Source organism: Somniosus microcephalus, chromosome 5 (assembly GCF_052327205.1).
Source record: "Somniosus microcephalus isolate GS21.2 chromosome 5, FLI_Smic_1.0, whole genome shotgun sequence".
In the NCBI taxonomy this organism is placed as follows: Eukaryota; Metazoa; Chordata; class Chondrichthyes; order Squaliformes; family Somniosidae; genus Somniosus; species Somniosus microcephalus.
The window spans coordinates 183884677-183908020 of record NC_140991.1 but is presented as its reverse complement, the minus strand read 5'-3'; the positions used below and the strand labels follow the sequence as shown (position 1 = coordinate 183908020).

General features: G+C 46.5%; 1 protein-coding gene across 2 annotated transcripts in view; it reads right to left on the bottom strand.

Annotated features, from left to right (window-relative positions):
* Nucleotides 1–7611: 7611 nt before the first annotated feature.
* Nucleotides 7612–23344, bottom strand: part of ccdc126 (coiled-coil domain containing 126) — a 145134-nt gene continuing 129401 nt past the window's right edge. For both annotated transcript variants that reach the window (XM_085988478.1, XM_085988473.1), the window contains one exon: nucleotides 7612–22124. In XM_085988478.1, the coding sequence (XP_085844604.1) occupies nucleotides 21908–22124 (217 nt within the window). In that variant the 3' untranslated portion in view covers nucleotides 7612–21907. The remainder of the gene's footprint in view (nucleotides 22125–23344) is intronic.

Sequence of the window (23344 nt, the reverse complement as noted above, 5' to 3'; positions counted from 1 at the left end):
GGAGTCATCGGCCCAGACCCCGATAGAATGCGCCCCCTTATGGAGCTCCCCCTCCCCCACTGCCAGAAAGCACTGAAGAGATGCCTGGGGTTTTTCTCTTACTATGCTCAGTGGGTGCCCAACTATGCGGATAAAGCCCGACCCCTCATCAAGTCCGCCTCCTTCCCCCTGACAGCAGAGGCCTGTGCAGCCTTCACTCTCATAAAAGGAGACATTGCGAAGGCCACAATGCACGCTGTGGATGAGTCCCTTCCTTTTCAAGTGGAGAGCGACGCATCCGACTTTGCCCTAGCTGCAACCCTTAACCAGGCGGGGAGACCCGTGGCCTTTTTCTCAAGGACCCTCCAGGGCCCCGAGATTCGACACTCCTCTGTCGAAAAGGAGGCCCAGGCCATTGTGGAAGCCGTGCGACATTGGCGGCATTACCTGGCCGGAAAACGATTTACCCTGCTCACTGACCAGCGTTCAGTGGCTTTTATGTTTCATAATAAGCAGCGGGGCAAAATCAAGAATGACAAGATCTTAAGGTGGAGAATCGAACTCTCCACCTACAATTACGATATCTTGTACCGGCCCGGGAAACTCAATGAGCCCCCAGATGCCCTATCACGTGGTACGTGCGCCAACGCGCAGGTTGATAGGCTACAGACCCTCCACAATGACCTCTGCCACCCGGGGGTCACCAGGTTCTTCCATTTTATCAAATCCCGTAACCTGCCCTACTCCATCGAGGAGGTCAGGACCATGACCAGGAACTGCCAGATCTGTGCCGAGTGCAAGCCGCATTTTTATAGGCCAGACAGAGCGAGCCTGATCAAAGCCACGCGCCCCTTCGAGCGGCTGAGCATCGATTTTAAAGGGCCCCTCCCCTCCTCTGACCGCAATGTGTACTTCCTCAATATAATTGATGAGTACTCCCGTTTCCCGTTTGCCATCCCTTGCTCGGACATGACCAGTACCACGGTCATTAAATGTCTGAATGACCTCTTCGCCTTGTTCGGTTTCCCTAGCTATATCCATAGCGACAGGGGCTCATCTTTTATGAGCGACGAACTTCGGCAGTACCTGCTCGCGAGAGGCATTGCTACAAGCAGGACCACCAGCTACAACCCCCGGGGTAACGGCCAGGTGGAAAGGGAGAATGCGACAGTCTGGAAGGCAGTCCTTTTAAACTTAAAATCTAAGGGCCTTCCGACCTCCCGCTGGCAGGAGGTCCTCCCTGCGGCGCTCCATTCCATTCGGTCGCTGCTCTGTACACCCACCAATGCCACTCCTCACGAGAGAATGTTCTCCTTCCCCAGGAAGTCCACGTCGGGGATTTCGCTACCAACATGGCTGACTTCTCCAGGTCCCGTCCTACTGCGGAAGCACGTGAGGACCCATAAGGCGGACCCCCTGGTCGAGAGGGTGAGCCTCCTCCACGCCAACCCGCAGTATGCTTACGTGGTGTACCCGGACGGGCGGGAGGACACAGTCTCCATTCGAGACCTCGCACCTGCAGGTGCTCCTGAAACACCCTCTTCGCCACCCACCGCTACTCCTGCCTACCCCCAGGACACAGTCCCCGCACGAGACCTCGCACCTTCGGGTGCCTCTGAGAGACCACCATCGCTACCTCCCATTACCCATGCTCTGACCCCTGTAGACGGCATGCAGCAGCCCCAGGGTCCGCCACCTGCTACACCTCCTCTGAACGAGACACCGGGTTCACCATTGGATGCTGCACCATCACCGCCGCTGCTGCGACGCTCAGGACGGCTTACAAGGCCTCCTGATAGACTTCAGTACACGAATTTTTAGTGCACTTCACCCCGCCGGACTCAATTCTAAACAAGGGGTGAATGTGGTAAACCACTGTTGTTAGTATTGTTGTTCACTCTTGCATATTGTTGTACTTGTCTGTGCATGCCTCAGCTGACTCCGCCCCTGGCTCCACCCTCATGGCTGGGTATAAAGGTCGCTGCTCAGAAGCCTCCAGCCCTTTTGGATACCAGGCAACCACAAGAGGCATGCTCTGTTCTTTGGTAATAAAAGCCTGTTTATTACTTTCTCAATCTCCAGTCTTTTGTAGCAATTGATAGTGCATCAGTAGGCAAATGCAAGGTCATCCACTTTGGACCTAAAAAAGGATAGAACAGAATACTTTCTAAATGGTGAAAAGCTAAAAACAGTGGAGGCCCTAAGAGACTTGGGGTTCAGGTACATAGATCATTAAAATATCATGAACAGGTACAGAAAACAATCAAAAAGGCTAATGGAATGCTGGCCTTTATATCGAGAGGACTAGAGTACAAGGGGGTAGAAGTTATGCTGCAGCTGTACAAAACCCTGGTTAGACCACACCTGGGGTACTGTGAGCAGTTTTGGGCACCACACCTTAAGGAGGATGTATTGGATTTGGAGGGAGTGCAGCGTAGGTTTACCAGAATGATACCCAGACTTCAAGGGTTAAGTTACGAGAAAAGATTACACAAACATTCACTACAAGCCCATTGACCCCCACAGCTACCTGGACTACACTTCCTCCTATCCCGCTTCCTGTAAGGACTCTATTCCATTCTCCCAGTTTCTCTGTCTCCGCCATATCTACTCTGACGATGTCACCTTCCGTACGAGTGCTTCCGACATGTCTTCCTTTTTCCTCAACTGAGGATTCCCCTCTACTGTGGTTGACACGGCCCTCGACCGTGTCCGTCCTATCACCCCTGCCCCTCCCTCCCGGAACCACGATAGAGTTCCCCTTGTCTTCACCTTTCACCCCACCAGCCTCCACATTCAACGAATCATCCTCCGCCATTTCCGCCACCTCCAGCGTGATCCCACCACCAAACACTTCTTCCCCTCACCTCCCCTTTCAGCATTCCAAAGGGACCGCTCCCTCCGCGACACCCCGGTCCACTCCTCTATCACCCCCAACACCCCTTCATTATAATAGCAAAATACTGCGGATGCTGGAAATCTGAAATAACAACAGAAAATGCCTGAAACGTTAACTCTGTTTCTCTCTCCACGGATGCTGCCTGGCCTGCTGAGTATTTCCAGCATTTTCTGTTGTTATTACCCTTTCCCCTTCGCTCAGCACTTTCCCGTGCAAGCGCAGGAGATGCAACACATCTCCTTATACCTCCCCACTTCCCACTGTCCAGGGCCTCAAACACCCCTTCCAGGTGAAATAGCGATTTACTTGTACTTCTTGCAATTTAGTATACTGTATTCGCTGCTCACGATGTGGTCTCCTCTACATTGGGGAGACAAAACACAGATTGGGTGACCCCTTTGCGGAACACCTCCGTTCAATCCGTAAGGGGGACCCCGAGCTTCCGGTCGTCTGTCACTTTAATTCTCCGCTCTACTCCCACTCAGACCTCATTGTCCTCGGCCTCTTACATTGTTCCACTGAAACTCAATGTAAGCTCGAGGAACAGCACCCCATCTTTCGATTAGGCACTTTACAGAATTTTAGATTCAACATAGAGTTCAACAATTTCAGCTCATAACCTCGGCCCCTATTATATGCATATTTTTTCCCACTTTTTTTTTGTTTGTGTTTTCTTTTCTTCTCTCCCACATGGCAGCTGTCTTTCTTTCTGCCAGCATAATTTACACTTCATCTAGAGCCATCTTTTGTTTCTTAACCTGTCCCATTACCATCTCCTTTTGCCTTGAATATCTCTTAACCTCTCCTGCCTTCTATCCTATCACAGACCTTCCCTTTTGTTCTTTCATCCCCTCCCCTCTTTCCCAGCTCCTACACTTGCTTAAAAATCTGTTCCATTTCCTGCTTTTTTCCAGTTCTGACGAAAGGTCATCAACCTGAAACGCTAACTCTGTTTCTGTCTTCACAGATGTTGCCTGACCTGCTGAGTAGCTCCAGCATTTTCTGTTTTTATTACACAAATTAGGGTTGTATTCCCTAGAATTTAGAAGGTGAAGGGGTGATCTGATCAAAGTTTTCAAGATATTAAGGGGAACAGATAGGGTAGATAGAGAGAAAATATTTCTGCTGGTTGGGGATTCTAGGACAAGGGGGCACAGTATAAAAATTAGAGCCAGACCTTTCAGGTGTGAAATTAGGAAACACTTCTACACACAAAGGGTGGTAGAAGTTTGGAACTCTCTTCCGCAAACGGCAATTGATGCTAGATCAATTGTTAATTTTAAATCTGAGATTGATAGCTTCTTGTTAACCAAATGTATTAAGGGATATGGGCCAAAGGCAGGTATATGGAATTAGGTCGCAGATCAGCCATTATCTCATTGAATGGCGGAACAGGCTCCAGGGGCTCAATGGCCTACTGCTGTTCCTATGTTTTTGCTTCTGAGGACCCGCTTCCTGTGTTAACAAAATTCCATGGACTCCCTGTAAGACAAGTATTTTTTCTGTATAAAAATTGTGTGCGCGCAGAAAAGATTGACAAGAACGTTGCCAGAATTGAGAGGATCCAACTATCAGGAAAGTTTGAGCAGGCTCGAGCTCTTTTCTCTGGAAAAGATAAGAGAAATTCTGATAGAGGTTTTGTTTTATTTATGAAGAGCTTTGATAGGATGGATGATGGAGAAATTGTTTCCACTTGTGGGTGAGTCCAGACCAAGGGAGCATAAATATAAGATAGCCACTAACAGATCAAATAAAGAATTTAGGAGGAATTTCTTTCCACAGAGAGGAATGTGGAATTCACTGCCGCATGGAGTGGTTGAGGCAGATAGCAGTGATGCAATTAAGGGGAGGCTTGATGCATACATGAGCGAGAAGAGAATAGAGGGATAGCAGGGTAGGGTGGGAAGAGGTAATTACAATGGGAGGAGACTCGTGTGAAGTATAAACACCAGCAAAGATCAGTGGGCCGAATGGTCTGTTTCTGTGTTGCAGGTTCTATGTAATGAAATAGTGATAAGGGTTCTTCTCTCTCCAACCCATGGACTCGCTATATTTACACAGATATGCCACACGATAGGCAATGGGGTTTCACTTATAGTAATGTCTGTGGTGCTGAACCTGAGGAAAATATCTAGTATAAAAATACCAAAAACGTAACTACCTATTGTTTATAACTCACTCCCACTTCTACCAAAACAAAGCTTGATTTCTTCACCGTTTCAGCTGCCTCTGTCACTTCCCTCCCTTTCCCAAGCCCACCAAGCCAAACTTCCCCATCCCCTACCCTATCCAAGTTCATCATCTCCCTCGACCCTATTCCCACCATTCTGCTGACCACCCAACTTCCCTTCCTGGCCCCCACGTTTGCTGATATTCTAAATGGTTCCCTCCCCTAAGGTACTGTACTCCTCCCCTTCAAATTCCCTCTCCTCATAAAAACAATCCTTGACCAATGCAATAGCAAAATACTGCGGATGCTGGAAATCTGAAATAACAGAAAATGCTGGCAACACTCAGCAGGTCAGGCAGCATCCGTGGAGAGAGAAACAGAGTTAACGTTTCAGGTCTGTGACCTTGCGTTTTTAATCCTTGACCAATGTTCCCTCTAAGCTGCGTGGCCACTCAGTAATGGGAGAGGTCCTGCGTAGGCTGCTCACTGGCTTCTCCACTGTAAATACCACGCATGAGCGGAAATTTAAAGGGACAACGCACTAAAAGAAACAGGCCGCACAGAACAAAGCGCAGTTTACAGGGAACATTGTCCGAGAGCCTTGACCCCACTGTCCTTGCAAACTCCCGCCCCATCTCCAACCTCCCTTTCCTCTCCAAAATCCTTGAAGGTGTTGTCGCCTCCCAAATCTGTGAGCATTTTTCCCGCAATTCCATGTTTGAATCCCTCCAATCTGGTTTCCGCCCCTGCCACAGTACTGAAACAGACAACTCTTACCAAAGCCACAAATGACATCCAATGTAACTGGGACCATGGTGAACTGTCCTTCTCAACCTGTCTGCAGCCTCTGACACGGTTGACCAGACCATCCTCCTCCATCGCTTTTCCTCCGTTGTCCAGCTGGGTGGGGCTGCACTCACCTGGTTCCATTCTTATCTATCCCGTCGTAGCCAGAGAATCACCTGCAATGACTTCCCGCTCCCAGACCGTTACCTCTGGCTTACCCCTGATCTATCCTTGGCCCCCTGCGATTTCTCATCTACATGCTACACCTCGGCAACATCATCCAAAAACACATCAGGTTCCACATGTACGCTAACTGTACCCAGCTCCACCTCACCACCACCTCTCGACCCCTCCACTGTCTCCGATTTGTCACACTGCTTGTCCGACATGTAGTATTGGATGAGCAGAAATTTCCTCCAAATATTAAGACCACCGAAGCCATTGTCTTTGGCCTCCGCCAAAAACTCCATCCTTTTGCCTGGCAACTGACTGAGGCTGAACCAGACTGTTCGCAACCTTGGTGTCGGACCCAGAGATGAGCTTCCGACCACATATCCGCTCCATCACCAAAACTGCCTACTTCTAGCTCCGTAACATTGTCCAACTCCACCATTGCCTCAGCGTATCTGCTGCTGAAACCCTCATCGATGCCTGTGTTACCTTGAGACTTGGCTATTCCGATGCTCTCCTGGCCGGCCTCCCAGCTTCTGCCCTCCAAAACTTGAGTTCATCCAAAATTTTGCTGCCCATATCTGAACTCGCACTAAGTCCCGATTACCCATCACCCTTGTGCTCACTGACCTACATTGGCTCCCAGTCTGGTAACACCTCAACTTTAAAATTCTCATCCTTGTTTTCAAATCCCTCTATTGCCTCGCCCTCTCTAGCTCTGTAACCTCCCCCAGCCCTACAACCCTCCAAGATCTCTGCGCTCCTCCAATTTTGGCCACTTGCGCATCCCCAATTATAATCACTCCACCATTGACGGCTATGCCTTCAGCTGTCTAGGCCCTAAGCTCTGGAATTTCCTCCATAAACCTCTCCACCTCACTCTCCTCCTTTAAGATGCTCCTTAAAACCAAGCTCTTTGACCAAGCTCTTGGTCATCTGTCCTAATTTCTTCTTATGTGGCTCAGTCAAATTTTGTTTGATAACGCTCCTTTGAAGCTCCTTGGGATGTTTTACTACGTTAAAGGTACTATATAAATGCAAGTTGCTGTTGTTTTCTTCACCAGGCCTCCCCAGCTCCATTATACAAAAAAAACACAACTCAATTCCCTAGCCCATATTCCATCCCTATCACTGTCTTTTCATCTCCACTGGCTCCCTATTCACCATGACATTAATTTCAAATTCATTGTCTTCAGATGCCTCGTTCCACCCTACTTTTATAATCTTTTCTTATCCTACATCCCAACAAGCACCCTCTGCTCCCAGTAATGACCTACTGCTCATCTCTCCCCTTCGCTCCACTATTGATAACTTACTAGTGGATCTCCTATGACATTGCTCAGTGAGTCACAGGATATGGTAGAAGTTTGAGAGATGTGGTGAGAGACTGAAGTAAATGGAACGTTGAAGAGTTTGTGCATTGATTCCTCGATAAGTGGATAGCAGTGAATTATTTTCGATTGGATCAAGTAACTATTCAGAAAAGCAGGACAGGCACATTTAAAGTGTGATGTGTGTTACACACAAGGCCTTTTAATATATTGAATACATAAGATTTGTCTGTGACTAGCAAGAGTTCAGAGATAATCCTCCTACACACTGAAAACATTTTTAATCATCTATGTTTTTATTGGTTTACAAATTCTGACAATAACATTCCACAAGTCAAGGTAACAATTCACAAATAATATGCAGTTTCCTAAGACCTAATCAGTACTGCCAACTTCCAGAGTGCACAAAAATGGAACAATCATTATAAAATCTTAAATTTGGGGTTTAAAAAAAACTTATGAACTTCTTAGATTGTGAAGCAATAGGAACCTTGACCCCTTTTCTCCAGCCGACAGCCCTTTCTCCTTTTCAAGTTTTTAATTAAATGGCCATTTCTGTAATACAATTTTACAGGCAGATACAACATTTTTATATAGTTTTTATAATTTTCGCAATTTGGCTAGCGCTAGGGAGCAGTGACCTGGGTGGTCCGTGTGGAGAAGGAAATAAATATTCTAGAGATAAAGGAGATGTGGAGAGAGAGAAAGAACTTTTCTTTAAAAATAATCTAATTTCTGGTGATGTAGAAATGACAGATGGCACCTTCAAATCCTGTTGCTTTTGGGTCCCCATGAAGTCTGGATCATAGGGCTCCAGGCCACCTGTTACTCCTTAAGTATTTTTTTTTAATTAAAAAAATTACAGTTGAACAAAGGACAGATATTGAGAAGGCAGAGGAAGTTAAAAGAGACAACACCAGCTAGAGAGGAAGCCTGACAGCTGAAACCAGCAGAACAGCACACCCTGAGAGATTAGATAGGTTATCAGGTCACAACAGCTATGTTGAATGAAAAGAGACAAGAACATTCAAGACATAGAAACAATAAATCTGTTAGAGGCAGCAATATTAAAACAACTTAAATCAAATTGATTAACAGTCCATAAACAAAAACAAATGTTAAGTCCATGGGGTAGGGTTTCGCTTTGGGTGCAATCGGAAATCCAGACTCAAATTGCGCTTAGAATGTTGCTAGTCTTCTGAATTGATTTTATGGTTGAAGTTTCTGTGCACTCATTTTCATAACCACAAATGTAAAATCATCCATGAACCAGCACAATCGGTCAGCATTTTAGAACTTAATTTTTTTTTGCATCAAGAAATATTCCTTTATATATTTAAGAGTGGTAACCTGGTGCAGTTTTATTAATACAGCTGAAAATGGGTTTATCACAAATAATAAGCATTTTTAATAAGGGTGTCTAATCCACCACCTGAGTAACTCGATTTTAAATAATTGAAAATGACTAAAAAAAACTATACAGAACCGTTTACTAGTTTCATTGGTGTACAGTAGTCTTAGTAAGTTAAATATTTAATATTTAAAAGCTTTTAAAAGGTGCCTATTAGTGTCCTTGTGCCAAAAAAGCTTAATTTTAAGCGCTTCCTTGAAGACCCGCAAAGGCCTTTTAGCGGGAATTTGCCATGATGATTCATTTAATCTGGGGGTGGGGCCGGCTTCCCGTGCAATGTTTTTTAAACCAGCGCAAAAGATCACGGAAACTCAATTTGCGCTGAATGTAACTTGCGCTTGAAATTCAGCAATCTTATGTGCTGGTTTGGCCGAACTAGCATAAAATCTACCCTCGTGTATAAACTAAAAAGAAAAGGCATGAAAAACTGAACAAGCGACCCCCTCCCCCACCCTCCTCCCTCACCAAAATGAAAATTAAGTCAAAACCAGAGAAAAGGGCCAGGGCCACTGGAGGTATAATTAGTACTGAGTGGTTATTAGGCATCAACATTTTCCCAGTACACAAATAATGTCCTGCTTAAAATAAAGGTTTACCAAATAACCAATTTAGAAAAAACGACTTCAGAAATACTCGACAGTGTAATCTATCTATCTATCTATATATAAAGGAGTCGATCTATCTGTCCTTCTGTCTGTCTGTCCTCGGGTGTGCGTCTGTCCGGCTATGCGCTCGAAAGTTACAGAGCGTACCAACGCGTGCGTTACATCGAAAGAAAGCTCACCGTTCCAAAACGATGGTAAGCGTATTTACGTTTCAGCCGGACAAAAATTGCGCCCGCGGTATCCGAAAAACCTTCAACATTCCGCTCATTATCCACTCATTACCATAGAGTGACATTGAGGTCGACCAATCGTACGGTCGACCAACCCGATGGTCGACCAATCAATGCGTGGCGGGGGCGGGTTCGTCGCATGTGCAGCCGGGCCCTCCTAGAGTCGAGTGACAGGACGATTGACCAATCCTATGCTTCGGTGACATGACGATCGACCAATCAGTGCATGTGTGGGCGGGCCTTATCGTTCTGAACTGAGGTGAGTGGCCGCCATCTTTATTCTCACCTTCAGTGTGTTTAAAAAAAAAACATCACTCCTAACAAATAATGTGTAAAATGTAAAAACACAATGTCTAAAACGTTAAAACACAATGAAGATGGTGTCCCATCTTCTTAACAGCCATTTAAAAAAAAATAACTTTTGGTGTTTCCAGCAAGAATGCGCGTTCCTTCTCCAGGCAGCCTAGTTCCTTCAAGCCGAATCGCAATTCCGACTCCGCGGCATCACCGCTGACGCAACGGTGTACGACTACCTCCTCGCCTCCCTGGGCAGCTCCACAATCACGAGAGTCTGGACAACACTACAAAACCCTTCGGAGGATGGCAAGTACGCACATCTCAAGGCCGCGTTCCTTAAAAAATTCACAGCCTCCCAATTCGTGCGCAACTGCCACCTCCTCGACCTCCCGGGCCTCGGTGACTCCACGCCGTCAGACTTGCTCTCACACATGCTTGCTCTGACCGACGAGAAACTGCCCGGCTCCCTCTTCCACACGCTCTTTATCCGCCAACTACCCCCCAGCATCCGCCCGGCGATCGTGGCATCCAGCCTCATGGACCTCGAGGACCTGGCCGACGAAGCCGATAAGCTCCTGTCCGCCGGCTCCAACCACGCCGTCACCCCCGACCTGGCCTTCACAGCGTCGGCACGCGCTCCACCCTCTATCGCTCGGCCACGAGGCCCCCATGCCCTCCGACCCAGGGCTACTGCTACTTCCATACCCGGTGCGGCGCACGGGCACGCCGCTGCAGCCATCCCTGCACGTTTCCAACCGCCCCCACACCGGCCTACACGATGGCCGTGGGGCAAGCAGGCGTGCTGCTGTACGTTACGGACAGCGCCTCCGGACGCCGTTTCCTATGCGACACGGGCGCGCAGCGCAACATCATCCCCGCGTCCGCCCTCGAGATCCAGCGAGGCGGCCGCGGCCCTGTGCTGGCTGCCGCCAACGGCACCGACATCCGGACGTACGGCACCCGCACCGTCACCATCGACCTCGCAGGCCACCGCTACCACTGGGAGTTTATCACCGCCAAGGTGCTCTCCCCGCTCCTCGGTGCGGATTTCCTGTGCGCCCACGGCCTGTTGGTCGACATGCCTCGGCGCCACCTCGTGGACATGAACACCATGTCGCCTATCCCGGGCGCCATGGCCCCCCCCAACCCACCGAAATGGCGTGGCAGTGCCGCGCCCGCTCAACGGACGACTACTCAGCACTCCTGGCTGAGTTCCCAGCCCTCACCAACCAGACCTTCTCCGGGAAAGTTGCTAAGCACGGGGTAGAACACTTCATCCCCACCACAGGCCCACCGGTGTATGCCCACGCCCGCAGGCTGCACCCGGCCAAGCTGGAGATCGCACGGGCCAAGTTCGCCACAATGGAACAGCTCGGCATCATCCGCCGCTCCAACAGCCCCTGGGCCTCCACACTCCACATCGTCACCAAACCCGACGGGGGATGGCGCCCCTGTGGGGATTACCGGCGCCTAAACAACGCCACCACGCCGGATCGGTACCCCATACCGCATATTCAAGACTTCTCGGCTAGACTGGCCGGCCGCTCAGTCTTCTCCAAAGTCGACCGGGTGCGCGGTTACCATCAGGTGCCAGTCCACCCCACGGATGTCCCCAAGACGGCCATAATCACCCCTTTTGGGCTATTCGAGTTCCTCCGAATGCCCTTCGGCCTCAAAAACGCGGCCCAGGCCTTCCAGCGGCTCATGGACTCGGTCCTCCGGGACCTGAAGTTCCTCTTTGTCTACCTGGATGACATCCTGGTAGCTAGTTCCTCCAAGCAGGAACACATCGAGCACCTCCGCACCCTGTTCCAGCGGCTCAGTGAGCACGGGCTCATCATCAGCCCAGCCAAGTGCCAATTCGGCCTCAGCAGGATCGAATTCCTCGGCCACTACATCACGCAGGACGGAGCCATTCCCCTGCCCGCCAAGGTGCAAGCTGTCCAGCAGTTCCCCTGGCCTACCACCATCAAAGGCCTCCAGGAGTTCTTGGGGATGATCAACTTTTACAACCACTTCATTCCCGGAGCGGTCTCCCTCATGCGACCCCTATACGAAGCCCTCCGGGGTAAGAAAGACAGAATGGCGATCGAGTGGTCGGCGGACATGTTGACCGCTTTCGACTCGACCAAAAAGGCGCTCGCCGACGCCACCATGCTCGCTCACCCACAGCCCAACGCCAGGGTGACCCTCGCCACGGACGCCTCCGACCACGTGGTCGGCGCCGTGTACGAACAGTGGGTCGACGGGGCCTGGCAACCGCTGGCCTTTTTCAGCCGCCAACTGCGCCCCCCGGAGGCCAAATACAGCGCCTTTGACCGCGAGCTCCTCGCACTGTACCTGGCAGTCCGCCATTTTAGATTTCTTCTGGAGGGCCGCCCCTTCACCGCGTTTGTCGACCACAAACCCCTGACATTCGCGATGGCAAAATCTGCGGACCCGTGGTCAGCCAGGCAACAACGCCAGCTCGCCGCGGTGTCTGAATTCACTACGGACATCCGGCACGTCTCCGCTCGAGACAACGTAGTGGCCGACTGCCTATCCCGCCCCGCCGTCCACCTGGCAATGGACTATGCTCAACTGGCAGCGGAGCAACGCACCGACCCCGATCTGCTCTCCGCGCCCACAACCCTCCCAGGGCTGCGACTGACCGACGTCGCCTGCGGCCCGTCCGCCGTCACAGTCAAATGCGACACCTCCTTGGCGCAACCCCGCCCCATAGTCCCGGCAAAAATAGGTGTTCGACATCGTCCACGGCCTCTCAGACCCCAGCACCCGCGCGTCCATTAGACTGGTGGCCAACCGATTTGTCTGGCGCGGCCTGCGCAAAGATGTGCGCATCTGGTCCAGATCCTGCATAGCTTGCCAGCGTGCCAAAATCCACCAGCACATCAAAGCCCCACTCGAGGAGTTCACCGTGCCAGAAAGAAGGTTTGACCACGTCCACATCGACCTCGTCGGCCCCCTGCCGCCATCACAAGGTCACACGCACCTGCTGACAATCGTGGACCGTACCACCCGCTGGCCCGAGGCCATTCCACTGACGTCCACCACCACCGCCGACATTGCGAGGGCGTTCATCAGGACCTGGGTCGCTCGGTTCGGCGTCCCCTCCGACATGACGTCGGATAGAGGCCCACAGTTCACCTCTGATCTGTGGGCCGCCATTGCCCGAAGCCTCGGGGTGGCCGTTCACCGCACCACGGCTTACCACCCCCAAGCCAACGGACTGTGTGAGCGATTCCACAGGTCCATGAAGGCGTCCCTCTGCGCCAGCCTCGAGGACGAGGCTTGGATCGACCGCCTCCCGTGGGTGCTACTTGGCCTACGCTCCGCGGTCAAGGAAGACCTGCAAGCCTCGGCGGCGGAACTCGTGTACGGCCAGCCGCTGCGCATACCCAGAGAGTTCCTGCCCACCGCCACAACCCCCTGGTTGGCTGACCAGCAACGCCGCGCTTTCGCCAACCGAGCACAACAGTTCTCTCCGGTACCCACCGGCCGGCACGGCGAGCCAGCAACCCGCGTACCACCTAGCCTGCACATGGCCAAATTTGTTTTCGTGCGCCATGACGCCCACCGAGGACCTCTACGGACCCTACAAGGTACTCCAGACGGGGAACAAGTTCTTCCTCCTCCAAGTGGGCGGCAGAACTGACAAGGTGTCGGTCGACCGGCTCAAGCTGGCGCACCTAGAGCCCGACGAACCCGTTCAAGTGGGCCAACCCCCACCGCGGGGCAGACCGCCTAAGAGCCCGACACGTCCGACCGCCCCGCTCCCGACACCAACCGCCAAGAGCCGTTCCGGCCGTGCCATCAAGCCGCCATGCCAGTTCATACACTCCCTACTAGCGGATTCTTGGGGGAGCTGTGTGGCGTACCGATCACAGAAAGGACACAATCCGCTTTTCGGTCCGTAGACTATAAATCAGGCGTCATGCCTTTAAGAAGGATCACACCTTTAAGAAACTCGATCTGCAACATAGTTAAGCCCAGAGCGGGGGAGGGGCAGTCGAAGCTGTGGACTGATTAAAGTCAGTCGGACTTGGTGTAGTCTCTGACGCCATTTTTGTGTTCAACATGTGGTCTCAACAATTAAACCTTTTCTGTTGAACCTCTCCGAGTTCAGTATATTTTGTTAGGAGTACGTAGACTCCTACACTCCGCTATTTATTTCTATCAAAATATATTTTGTAACTCGGATTTGAGAGAGTTTGGCTGCACCTGGTTAAACAGTGTAAATTTTTGTGGACCTTACCAAATGACCTATTACATTCTCTTAAGAATTATTTTTAAATGATTTACAGTCAACAGCATACAAATTAATTACAAACATTATGTAATGGAGCTCGCCCAATAGCTCGGTGAGTAGTCGAGAATCATAGAAGCACAGAAACATAGAAGATAGGAGGAGTAGGCCATTCGGCCCTTCGAGCCTGCTCCGCCATTCAATGAGATCATGGCTGATCATCCAAATTCAGTAACCTGTCCCTGCCTTCTCCCCATATCCCTTGATCCCTTTAGCCTCAAGAAATATATCCAACTCTTTCTTGAATATATTTAATGAACTGGCCTCCACCGCCCTCTGTGGTAGAGAATTCCACAGGTTCACCACTCTCTGGGTGAAGAAATTCCTCCTCATTTCAGTCCTAAATGGCTTACCCCTTATCCTTAGACTATGACCCCTGGTTCTGGACTCCCCGGCCATCAGAAACATCCTTCCTGCATCTAGTCTGTCCAGGCCTGACAGAATTTTGTAGGTTTCGATGAGATCCCCTCTCAATCTTCTAAACTCCAGTGAGTATAAGCCCAATCGACACAATCTCTCCTCATACGTCATTCCTGCCATCCCATGTATCAGCCTGGTGAATCTTCGCTGCACTCCCTCCATGGCAAGAACGTCCTTCCTCAGGTAAGGCGACCAAAACTGCACACAATACTCAAGGTGCGGCCTCACCAAGGCCCTGTACAACTGTAGCAAGACATCCTTGTTCCTGTACTCGAACCCTCTTGCCACGAAGGCCAACATACCATTTGCCTTCCTAACTGCCTGCTGCACCTGCATGCTTACCTTCAGCGACTGGTGCACAATAACACCCAGGTCTCTCTGCACTTCCCCTTCTCCCAATCTATTGCCATTCAAACAATAATCTGCCTTCCTGTTTTTGCCACCAAAGTGGATAACCTCACATTTATCCACATTATAGTGCATTTGCCATGTTTCTGCCCAAATCGTACTGGAGTTTCACGACATCCTCCTCACAGCATACCCTCCCACCCAGCTTTGTGTCGTCTGCAAATTTGGAGATATTACATCCAATTCCCTCGTCCAGATCATTAATATATATTGTGAACAGCTGGGGTCCTAGGACCGATCCTTGCGGTACCCCACTAGTCACTGCCTGCCACTCGGAAAATGACCCGTTTATTCCAACTCTTTGCTTTCTGTCCGCCAACCAGTTCTCTATCCAAGTCAGTACCTTGCCCCCAATCCCATGTGCCTTAATTTTGCACACTAATCTCTTATGTGGGACCTTATCGAAAGCCTTCTGAAAGTCCAAATACACCACATCCACTGGTTCTCCCTTATCTATTTTACCAGTTACATCCTCAAAAAATTCCAGTAGATTAGTCAAGCATGATTTACCTTTTGTAAATCCATGTTGACTTTGTCCGATCCTGTCACTGCTTTCCAAGTGCTCTGCTATTACATCTTTTATAATAGACTCTAGCATTTTCCCCACTACCGATGTCAGGCTTACCGGTCTATAATTCCCCGCTTTTTCTCTACCATCTTTTTTGAATAGTGGGGTAACATTAGCTACCCTCCAATCCATGGGTACTGTTCCAGAGTCTATCGAGTTCTGGAAGATGACCAGCAATGCATCTACTATCTCTAGGGCCACTTCCTTAAGTACCCTGGGATGTAGACCATCAGGCCCTGGGGATTTATCGGCCTTCAGTCCCATCAATTTTCCTAACACCATTTCCCTACAAATACAGACCAGGATGGTTTCGGGTCTCTTGTGTAAATGGACATTGGGTGAGGACAGGGTGGGGCTTGGCTGTGATGTTTGTTCTAATCAAATAGCATGCAGACGTTCACGGTCAAGGTTCGCGTGAATAATGACCACTTGGCCAAGCGAACAAACAGCATCCCAGCAACGAATCAATGTCTTCTGGAGACGGGGAGTTGGCAAAAAGAAAAAAATGCACTGCAATCTTAAAGGGAAAACTAAATTCAAGTGGTAAACGATTCCTTTTTATGGCATTAATTACTTCCTTTTTTATATTTAAGTACTATTAGTGCAAAGTAAAGTTTTATTCTACTGGTGAGATCACCCTGCATTAATTAAACAAGGCTAACTGGTAGCACAGTATTTTTTCCGTTAATTATTGTAAGGGGACCAAAATCACTAGGGACTCACTATTTCTGTACAAAGCCTAATATATTTCTTATTCAAACACTGAGGCAAATGTGATAAAGGGGTGAGTTTACATAAGAGTAAGTTTATTTCATTGCAATTCTCGTAGCCCTTAAACAGGACTAAAGGTTGCCTGAATGAGTGCGCCATAACCAGACGATAAATAAACATTCCTAAAAAAGAGTTTGCAGTAAATTACTACTGTAATTTTATTACTGTTTGATACAAGGACTCGCAAGTTACTTAAGTAATTTGACTTATTTTGTTGGTAGGATTGCACTAATTTAATTCTTTAGAAGTAACAGTGAAACTGGAATGGACGTAGATAGCCATTTAACTGAATTACAGCTCTAGTAGTAGAAAATGTACATCTTACAGGTATAATTATTCCTTAAGAAATATAGGAGCAGATTTTGGTCTTCGCCAGCTTTGTGGTAATCAATGGAATGAAAATGAGGTGGATTCTATAAAGTGCATGTGATCTGCCTTGCCAGAAGTGGAATGAAAATCAGGCAGCTTCTATAATAGGTGAGTGAATTGCCCCACCAGATTACCACCCAGGTGGTGAAGATGAAAATCTACCCCATTGTAGATTATATAATCTGATTTTTCATGAAAATTAATAATAAGCATCAATAAAATGGGAATATCCAGTATCTTCATATACAGCGCCGTCATAATATAATGTTTTATTGGTTAGAAGGGGGCTAAATTGTGCCATTGATGCTAATAGAAACAGTTTTTTCCAGCTCTGTACACCCAGGTGATCTGACTTTGCACTATAATGTTTACTTGCAGTGTACTCTATTGGTAAGTAGTAATGTAACATTTTAATTTTTCTTGCCAATTTTTTTGCTTGCTATCCTAAAGGCATTTCTGATGAGATATTTTGTTCGCTGCCAGGTGTTCTCTGGTACCTCATATTAGTATTCGTTATTCATATGGGAACCTTAATAACTATGTTGGACAGCAGAGCCTAATCCTTTCCTTATCTAACATCCACACAGGTAGGGGGTCACTGGAGTCCAATTAAAAGTGGGAATCTTGACCTATTTTCCGCTTCTTAACCCAGAAACATTGAGGCGAATTGTAGAACCTATATCATCTGAGATTAGCGAACAACACAGATCGGGGGATCAAGCTTGCGACCCTCCTGGCTTATAAGGCTCAGTCTACTCACTCGATAAACTCATTAAGCCATTAGAAGACCCTGAGTAAAATTTTATATTCTAATTAACTGGCCAGCAGTCACAGCAGAACAAGTACAACAACATTTAAAAAAAAATCTGTAAACAGATCTACAGTAGACACAGCACAGAGAAAGTAAGTGAGAAATAATTCCAAATACCTAATTTAAGAAAAAACCCATAAAATATGTAACATTTCAAAAACAAATTCAACATTTTCAATTATCGACAAAAACAATAAAACCAACAGGACTACCTAGGCTACCAGAGTACTGAATTATCAGCTAAGGGCTGATTTTCCTCTGCATATTAAATATTAACAAAATAGTATATGAGTAACCAGTGGAGCAAGATCGCCGAGAGCAGTAATGGAACTTCCTTTGGTTTTTCCTGTTACTTTGACTCCTCTTGTCATGTTAAAATATATTAACTAAGAGTAGCCATAAAATGCTTGTTGAGGTTTGTTGAGAATTTGATCACAAGAAACTCGTGCAGAATTGTTTGGGAGCAAGTTAAAATTGAGTTCTGAACTCTTGGTCAGACCTGTAATTTAGTTATACAAAGGAAGGACAATACTGTGAAGCCTCAGCACAAAGTGTTTCATGTTTCAAAATAAGCAAAATATAATGGTGCTATCGATAGTTCAGATGTTACTTCCTAAAAATATTATATAACTAAAATGAATGGCAATATTATATTGAGCATGCAATATGGGTTTTATGTGCACAACACACTGTAAAAATTCAATTCTAGTTAGTTTGAAGGTAACGTGTACATGACTTAATAGCACCAGTGTGTCACCACAGGAATAAAATACAGGGATTTAACAATGAATTGATCACACCAAGTGTGATAAAATGTAACATTTCAAAACTATCATATTTCTTCTATTTCAGATGGGAGAAAGAACTATGCAAGAGATTCTATCCCACACAAGTGAATATTAGAGGAATTATTTTGTCACATGGATGCGGTATCTATTGGCAGGTGCATCACAGTGGAACAGACGGTGTAGGGGCAGAGAGTGTCCCAGGAGTGCAAAGAGCATAAGGTGCATAACTCTTAGCATGTACTGCCCCAGTATCTACCGCAACCTAAGCTCCTTTTATATTGGTTTAGCTCCTGACACACAGATCTCACTCAGCCGATGGCAAATCAAAGTAAAATTGCCAGAATCACCAAGGCTAGTGACGGGAAGACCTATAGTGCTAAACTAATATAATAGCAGTCAGAGTCAACTACCATGGCAGAGGAGCAGTGCATGAGTTGTGCTAACTGGTCCGTGAAGTCCCACAAGAGCAGTCAGCCTCCTGCAGTGAACTACCAGTGACACTGAAAGATCATTATCACCCTCAACTTTAAGACGACCAAGCCATTCCAAGCACCACAGGGAGCATCTCAGCAGCCAGTCTGTATATTTACTTTGTGGATAATGGCCACTTTCTTTTTTGCACAATAAAAGAACAGACTGCAATGTAAGGACACAGATTTAAAGTAATTGTCAAAAGAACCAGAGGATAGATGAGGACAATTTTTTAATGCAGTGAGTTGTTATGATCTGGAATGCACTGCCTAAAAGGTTGGTGGAAGCAGAGTCAATAATAACTTTCAAAGGTAATTGAATAAATACTTGAAAGGGAAACATTTGCAGGGCTATGGGGAAAGAGCAGGGGAGTGAGACTATTGGCTAGCTCTTTCACATCTTGCCTGTGCTATATCATTCTATGATATGATTCTTATAGTGAAAGTGAATGAATTTCATTAAATTATTTAGTGGTAGTGGCACTGGCACTTTTGTTTAACATGTCTTCATGTGCCTTTCCTCTTGCTCTTGTGAACTTCTCTGTGTTTGTTGCGTACATGCTGTACCACTCTGTCCTTCCATACTTGAATGACTAGCACTGGTAGATGTTGTGTAGCCAACTGTCTAACTGTAGAGGATATAGACTTGCTACCTATATCTGCAATGAAGCCAGATAGCGATATAACTTTGTTGGTATTGATGTGGCTTATTGAATCCCAAGGCAACACCTACTGTCATTTGTACAGAGCTACATGACATCACAATTGGCAAGTCTTGAAATCCAGAGAGTTGTGAATATTTGGAATTCTCTACCCGAAAGGGCTGTGGATGCTCAGTCGCCGAGTATATTCAAGGCTGAGATCAATAGGTTTTTGGACTCTAAGGGAATCAAGGAATATGGGGATCGGGCAGGACAGTGAAGTTGAGGTCAAGATCAGCCATAGTCTGATTGAATGGTTCAGCAGGCTCGAGGGGCCCTTTGGCCTACTCCTGCTCCTTTTTCTTATGTTCTTTATGAATACTGGACAACTGACCTGCATGAGCTATGCCTTCCTGATCACTACTACTGTTCCCTCCACCAGTGCCTCACCCTGTACTTCACTCTCAACTTCACTAATATTGTCCTGTCTATATGCATGTGCTAGTGACTGATTTAAATGTGGGTGGTGACAGTTGGTTCTGCAGTGAGTACTACTCTTCAATTTTGTTTGCAGGCCGACTGGGTTTTTCTTTGTGAAGAGTGCAGATGGCATTCTGTATGGGAATTGCAAAGTTATTGCAAGCACCATTATGGACTTGGCCACAATCACTGCACGTGGACACATTTATGTAACGTATTGTAAAACACAGAATATCTGAATAACATGGGGCAAACCAAGAGTTGTACTGTCTTTCAAGTTCCACTGAATCACTGACTTCTAATCTCTCTCTGACAATGGCTTCCTTGAATGGGTTCAATAATTTGAGGTTTTGTGTTATTTTTTTTTCTTTTAGGAAAACAGGAATTTTGACCCTTATATTGACAAATGGGCAAAAAAGTTCCCAATCATAAATAAACCAGCTGAACTGAAAACATTGTTGTCAGAGATCTAGTTTTGGAACCTCAGACAGGTAGCAGAGGGACCTTACTGCACTCACGGCACATTTACACTCCAGCAAACAAACTCAATTCAATCGAAAACCCGATTTCGTCTTCCAATTTCAAAATGGTTTGACACCTCTAGATGTTGTAGTATCATGATTCATCCACGATGTCATGATGCTCAGACTATATGCATTCAGAAAGAGGAACTCTGCAGTTTAAAGCTTTGCGATCAGTCATGTAAAGAAGCTTCCTTAAGTTGCTTGGGAACTTGCAAAACTCTGAAAACAAATGTAGCTTCCAGCATTGAATGGGAGGAGTGCAATAGGTGATGATATTTTTACATCATGAAGTGTCCAGACATTCCCTTCCTCAAATGTGCTCTTCAGAACATAGGAACATAGAACCTGAACAACAGCCTACATTCACATTGTGGTCGGGTATCTGCAATTTGGGTAACAAACCACCATCTTCCAGAGGTTTCAGATTTGTTGCTAAGATGCGATCCGTTTTCAGATTGCTTTGTTAACACACCAGTGGAAATACATTCTTAGTCCTTATGTCACAATCCACCCTCAGTTACAAATCTCAGGTTATAATTTTAGTGTCCTATGGTCTCATTGTTTTCAGTGGGAGAACAAAGTATCGTTCTAAGCATTGTCTCGAGCTGAATCAGATATCCGAGTCCTTGTCACCAAAATGAAGGAAAAAAAGCTAATCTAAATTAAAACAATTGTAAGATAACTGAACACTTTTGTTGCTTCAATTGTAATCTAGGGGGGGTGGGGGGCAGGTGCTCTTGTTGCTATGTGTAGCAATATTGTAAACACATTTCTTTTAAATACATTTATAGCGTTGCTACAAATAGTGCCAGAAATTCCTCATCCTTTGCCAGGAAATTTCAGTGTATAATTATCAACAATTCCCTGGGGTAAAATCAGCAAATTATCTCGTGTTTATTTGCTGTAAATGTAATTTTTTTTGAGGGGGATGGGGGAAGAGTACATAGAATGTGGCAGTGCTTCTTCTTAAAAGGTGAAGAATAAGCTGAAATATCCACGGACTTTTAGTCTCTTGAGCAGCAAACCTATAGATGACATTTTTTCTTTTTGCTCTTGTAGAAAACAACCGATTACCTGTAATTGTCTGTAGCGAACCAGTAAAAATATGACCATTTTACAATGGTTTGCTTACAGGCTACCTTTTGAGATAAATGTTCCTTAATAGTTTTTCCCATGCACTGAACTGTCAGTGTTTTTTGACAAAGTTTGTTTTCATCTTTGATATTAATAGTAACAATTTACCCCATAATTTTTGAATTGCATAATAACAGTAGAAGACAAGCTTTGTTTGGCAGTTTCTACGTTACCTATGATACAGCATTGTCGAAATAAGGACTTCAGGAATGTTGTTTCTGGTCCACCTGCTTTTAGCAGTGGTATCTTTTTGCTGCTGCTGCAGCATCACTGTTGGATTCATCCTTGTTGAATTATTTGAAGGTAGCAGGTCCTTTTGTTTCAGTAAACAAGACAGGTTAGTTGTGCACTTCTCTTTCCAAACAGTCCTGGCAGAGAGCAACCTGTCCTTTGATATAATCTCGACATGGACAGATTCGACTGTAATGTTCATGTGATCCTGCACAGCTGAAGAGCAAGTAATCTGACTGAAGCAGGCACATTTGGTTCTGAGGGTTAAATGCTGGCAGATACAGATCACTTTCCCTTTTTAAGGAATTGCAGTATATTCCATATCTACAAAAGAAAGTAAATCATTTGCACAAATCTCATGTTGACTAATACACCTATAAAATCTCAATTGTTACTCCCTGCTTGTCTTCAGAATATTTAGGAAAATACGGGACTACATTTCCTGTTACCTCATGATGTTATGTTAAAGTATATACAAATCTTCCTGTTTCCTGGGATCATGCAACAACATGCAGTGCAATAAAACTCAATATCACTGCACGATGAATCACAAGATAGGAGTGTGTTTTTAAGAACATAAGAACAAAAGAAACAGGAGCAGGCCATTTGGCCCCTCGAGCCTGCTCCATCATTCAGTAAGATCATGGCCGATATTCTACCTCCTCTCCAATTTCCTGCACTATCCCCATATCCCTTAATATCCAAAAATCTATCGATCTCTGTCCTGAATCTACTCAACGACTGAGCCTCCACAGCCCTCTGGGGTAGAGAATTCCAAAGATTCACCACCCTCTGCGTGAAGAAATTTCTCCTCATCTCAGTCCTAAACGGCCGACCCCTTATTCTGAGACTGACCCCCCTGGTTCTAGACTCCCCAGCCAGGGGAAACATTCTCCCTGCATCTACCCTGTCAAGCCCTGTAAGAACTTTGTATGTTTCAATGAGGTCACCTCTCATTCTTCTAAACTATAGAGAATATAGGCCTAGTTACTCAATCTCTCCTCATAGGACAATCCCCCCCCCCATCCCAGGAACCAGTCTGGTGAACCTTCATTGCACTCCCTCTATGGCAAGTATATCCTGCCTTAGTTAAGGAGACCAAAACTGTACACAATACTCCAGGTGTGTTCTCACCAGGGCCCTATATAATTGCAATAAGACATCTTTACTCTTATACTCTAATCCTCTTGTAATAAAGGCCAACATACCATTTGCTTTCCTAATTGCTTGCTGTAACTGCGTGTTAACTTTCAGTGATTCGTGTACAAGGACACCCAGGTCCCTCTGAACACCAACATTTCCCAATCTCTCACCATTTAAAAAATACTCTGCTTTTCTATATTTCCTACCAAAGCGGATAACTTCACATTTCTCCACATTATATTCCATTTGCCATGTTCTTGCCCACTCACTCAGCCTGTCTATATCCCCTTGAAGCCTCTTTGCATCCTCCTCACAATGTATATTCCCACCTAGCTTTGTATCATCAGCAAACTTGGATATATTACATTTGGTCCCCTCATCCAAATCATTGATATAGATTG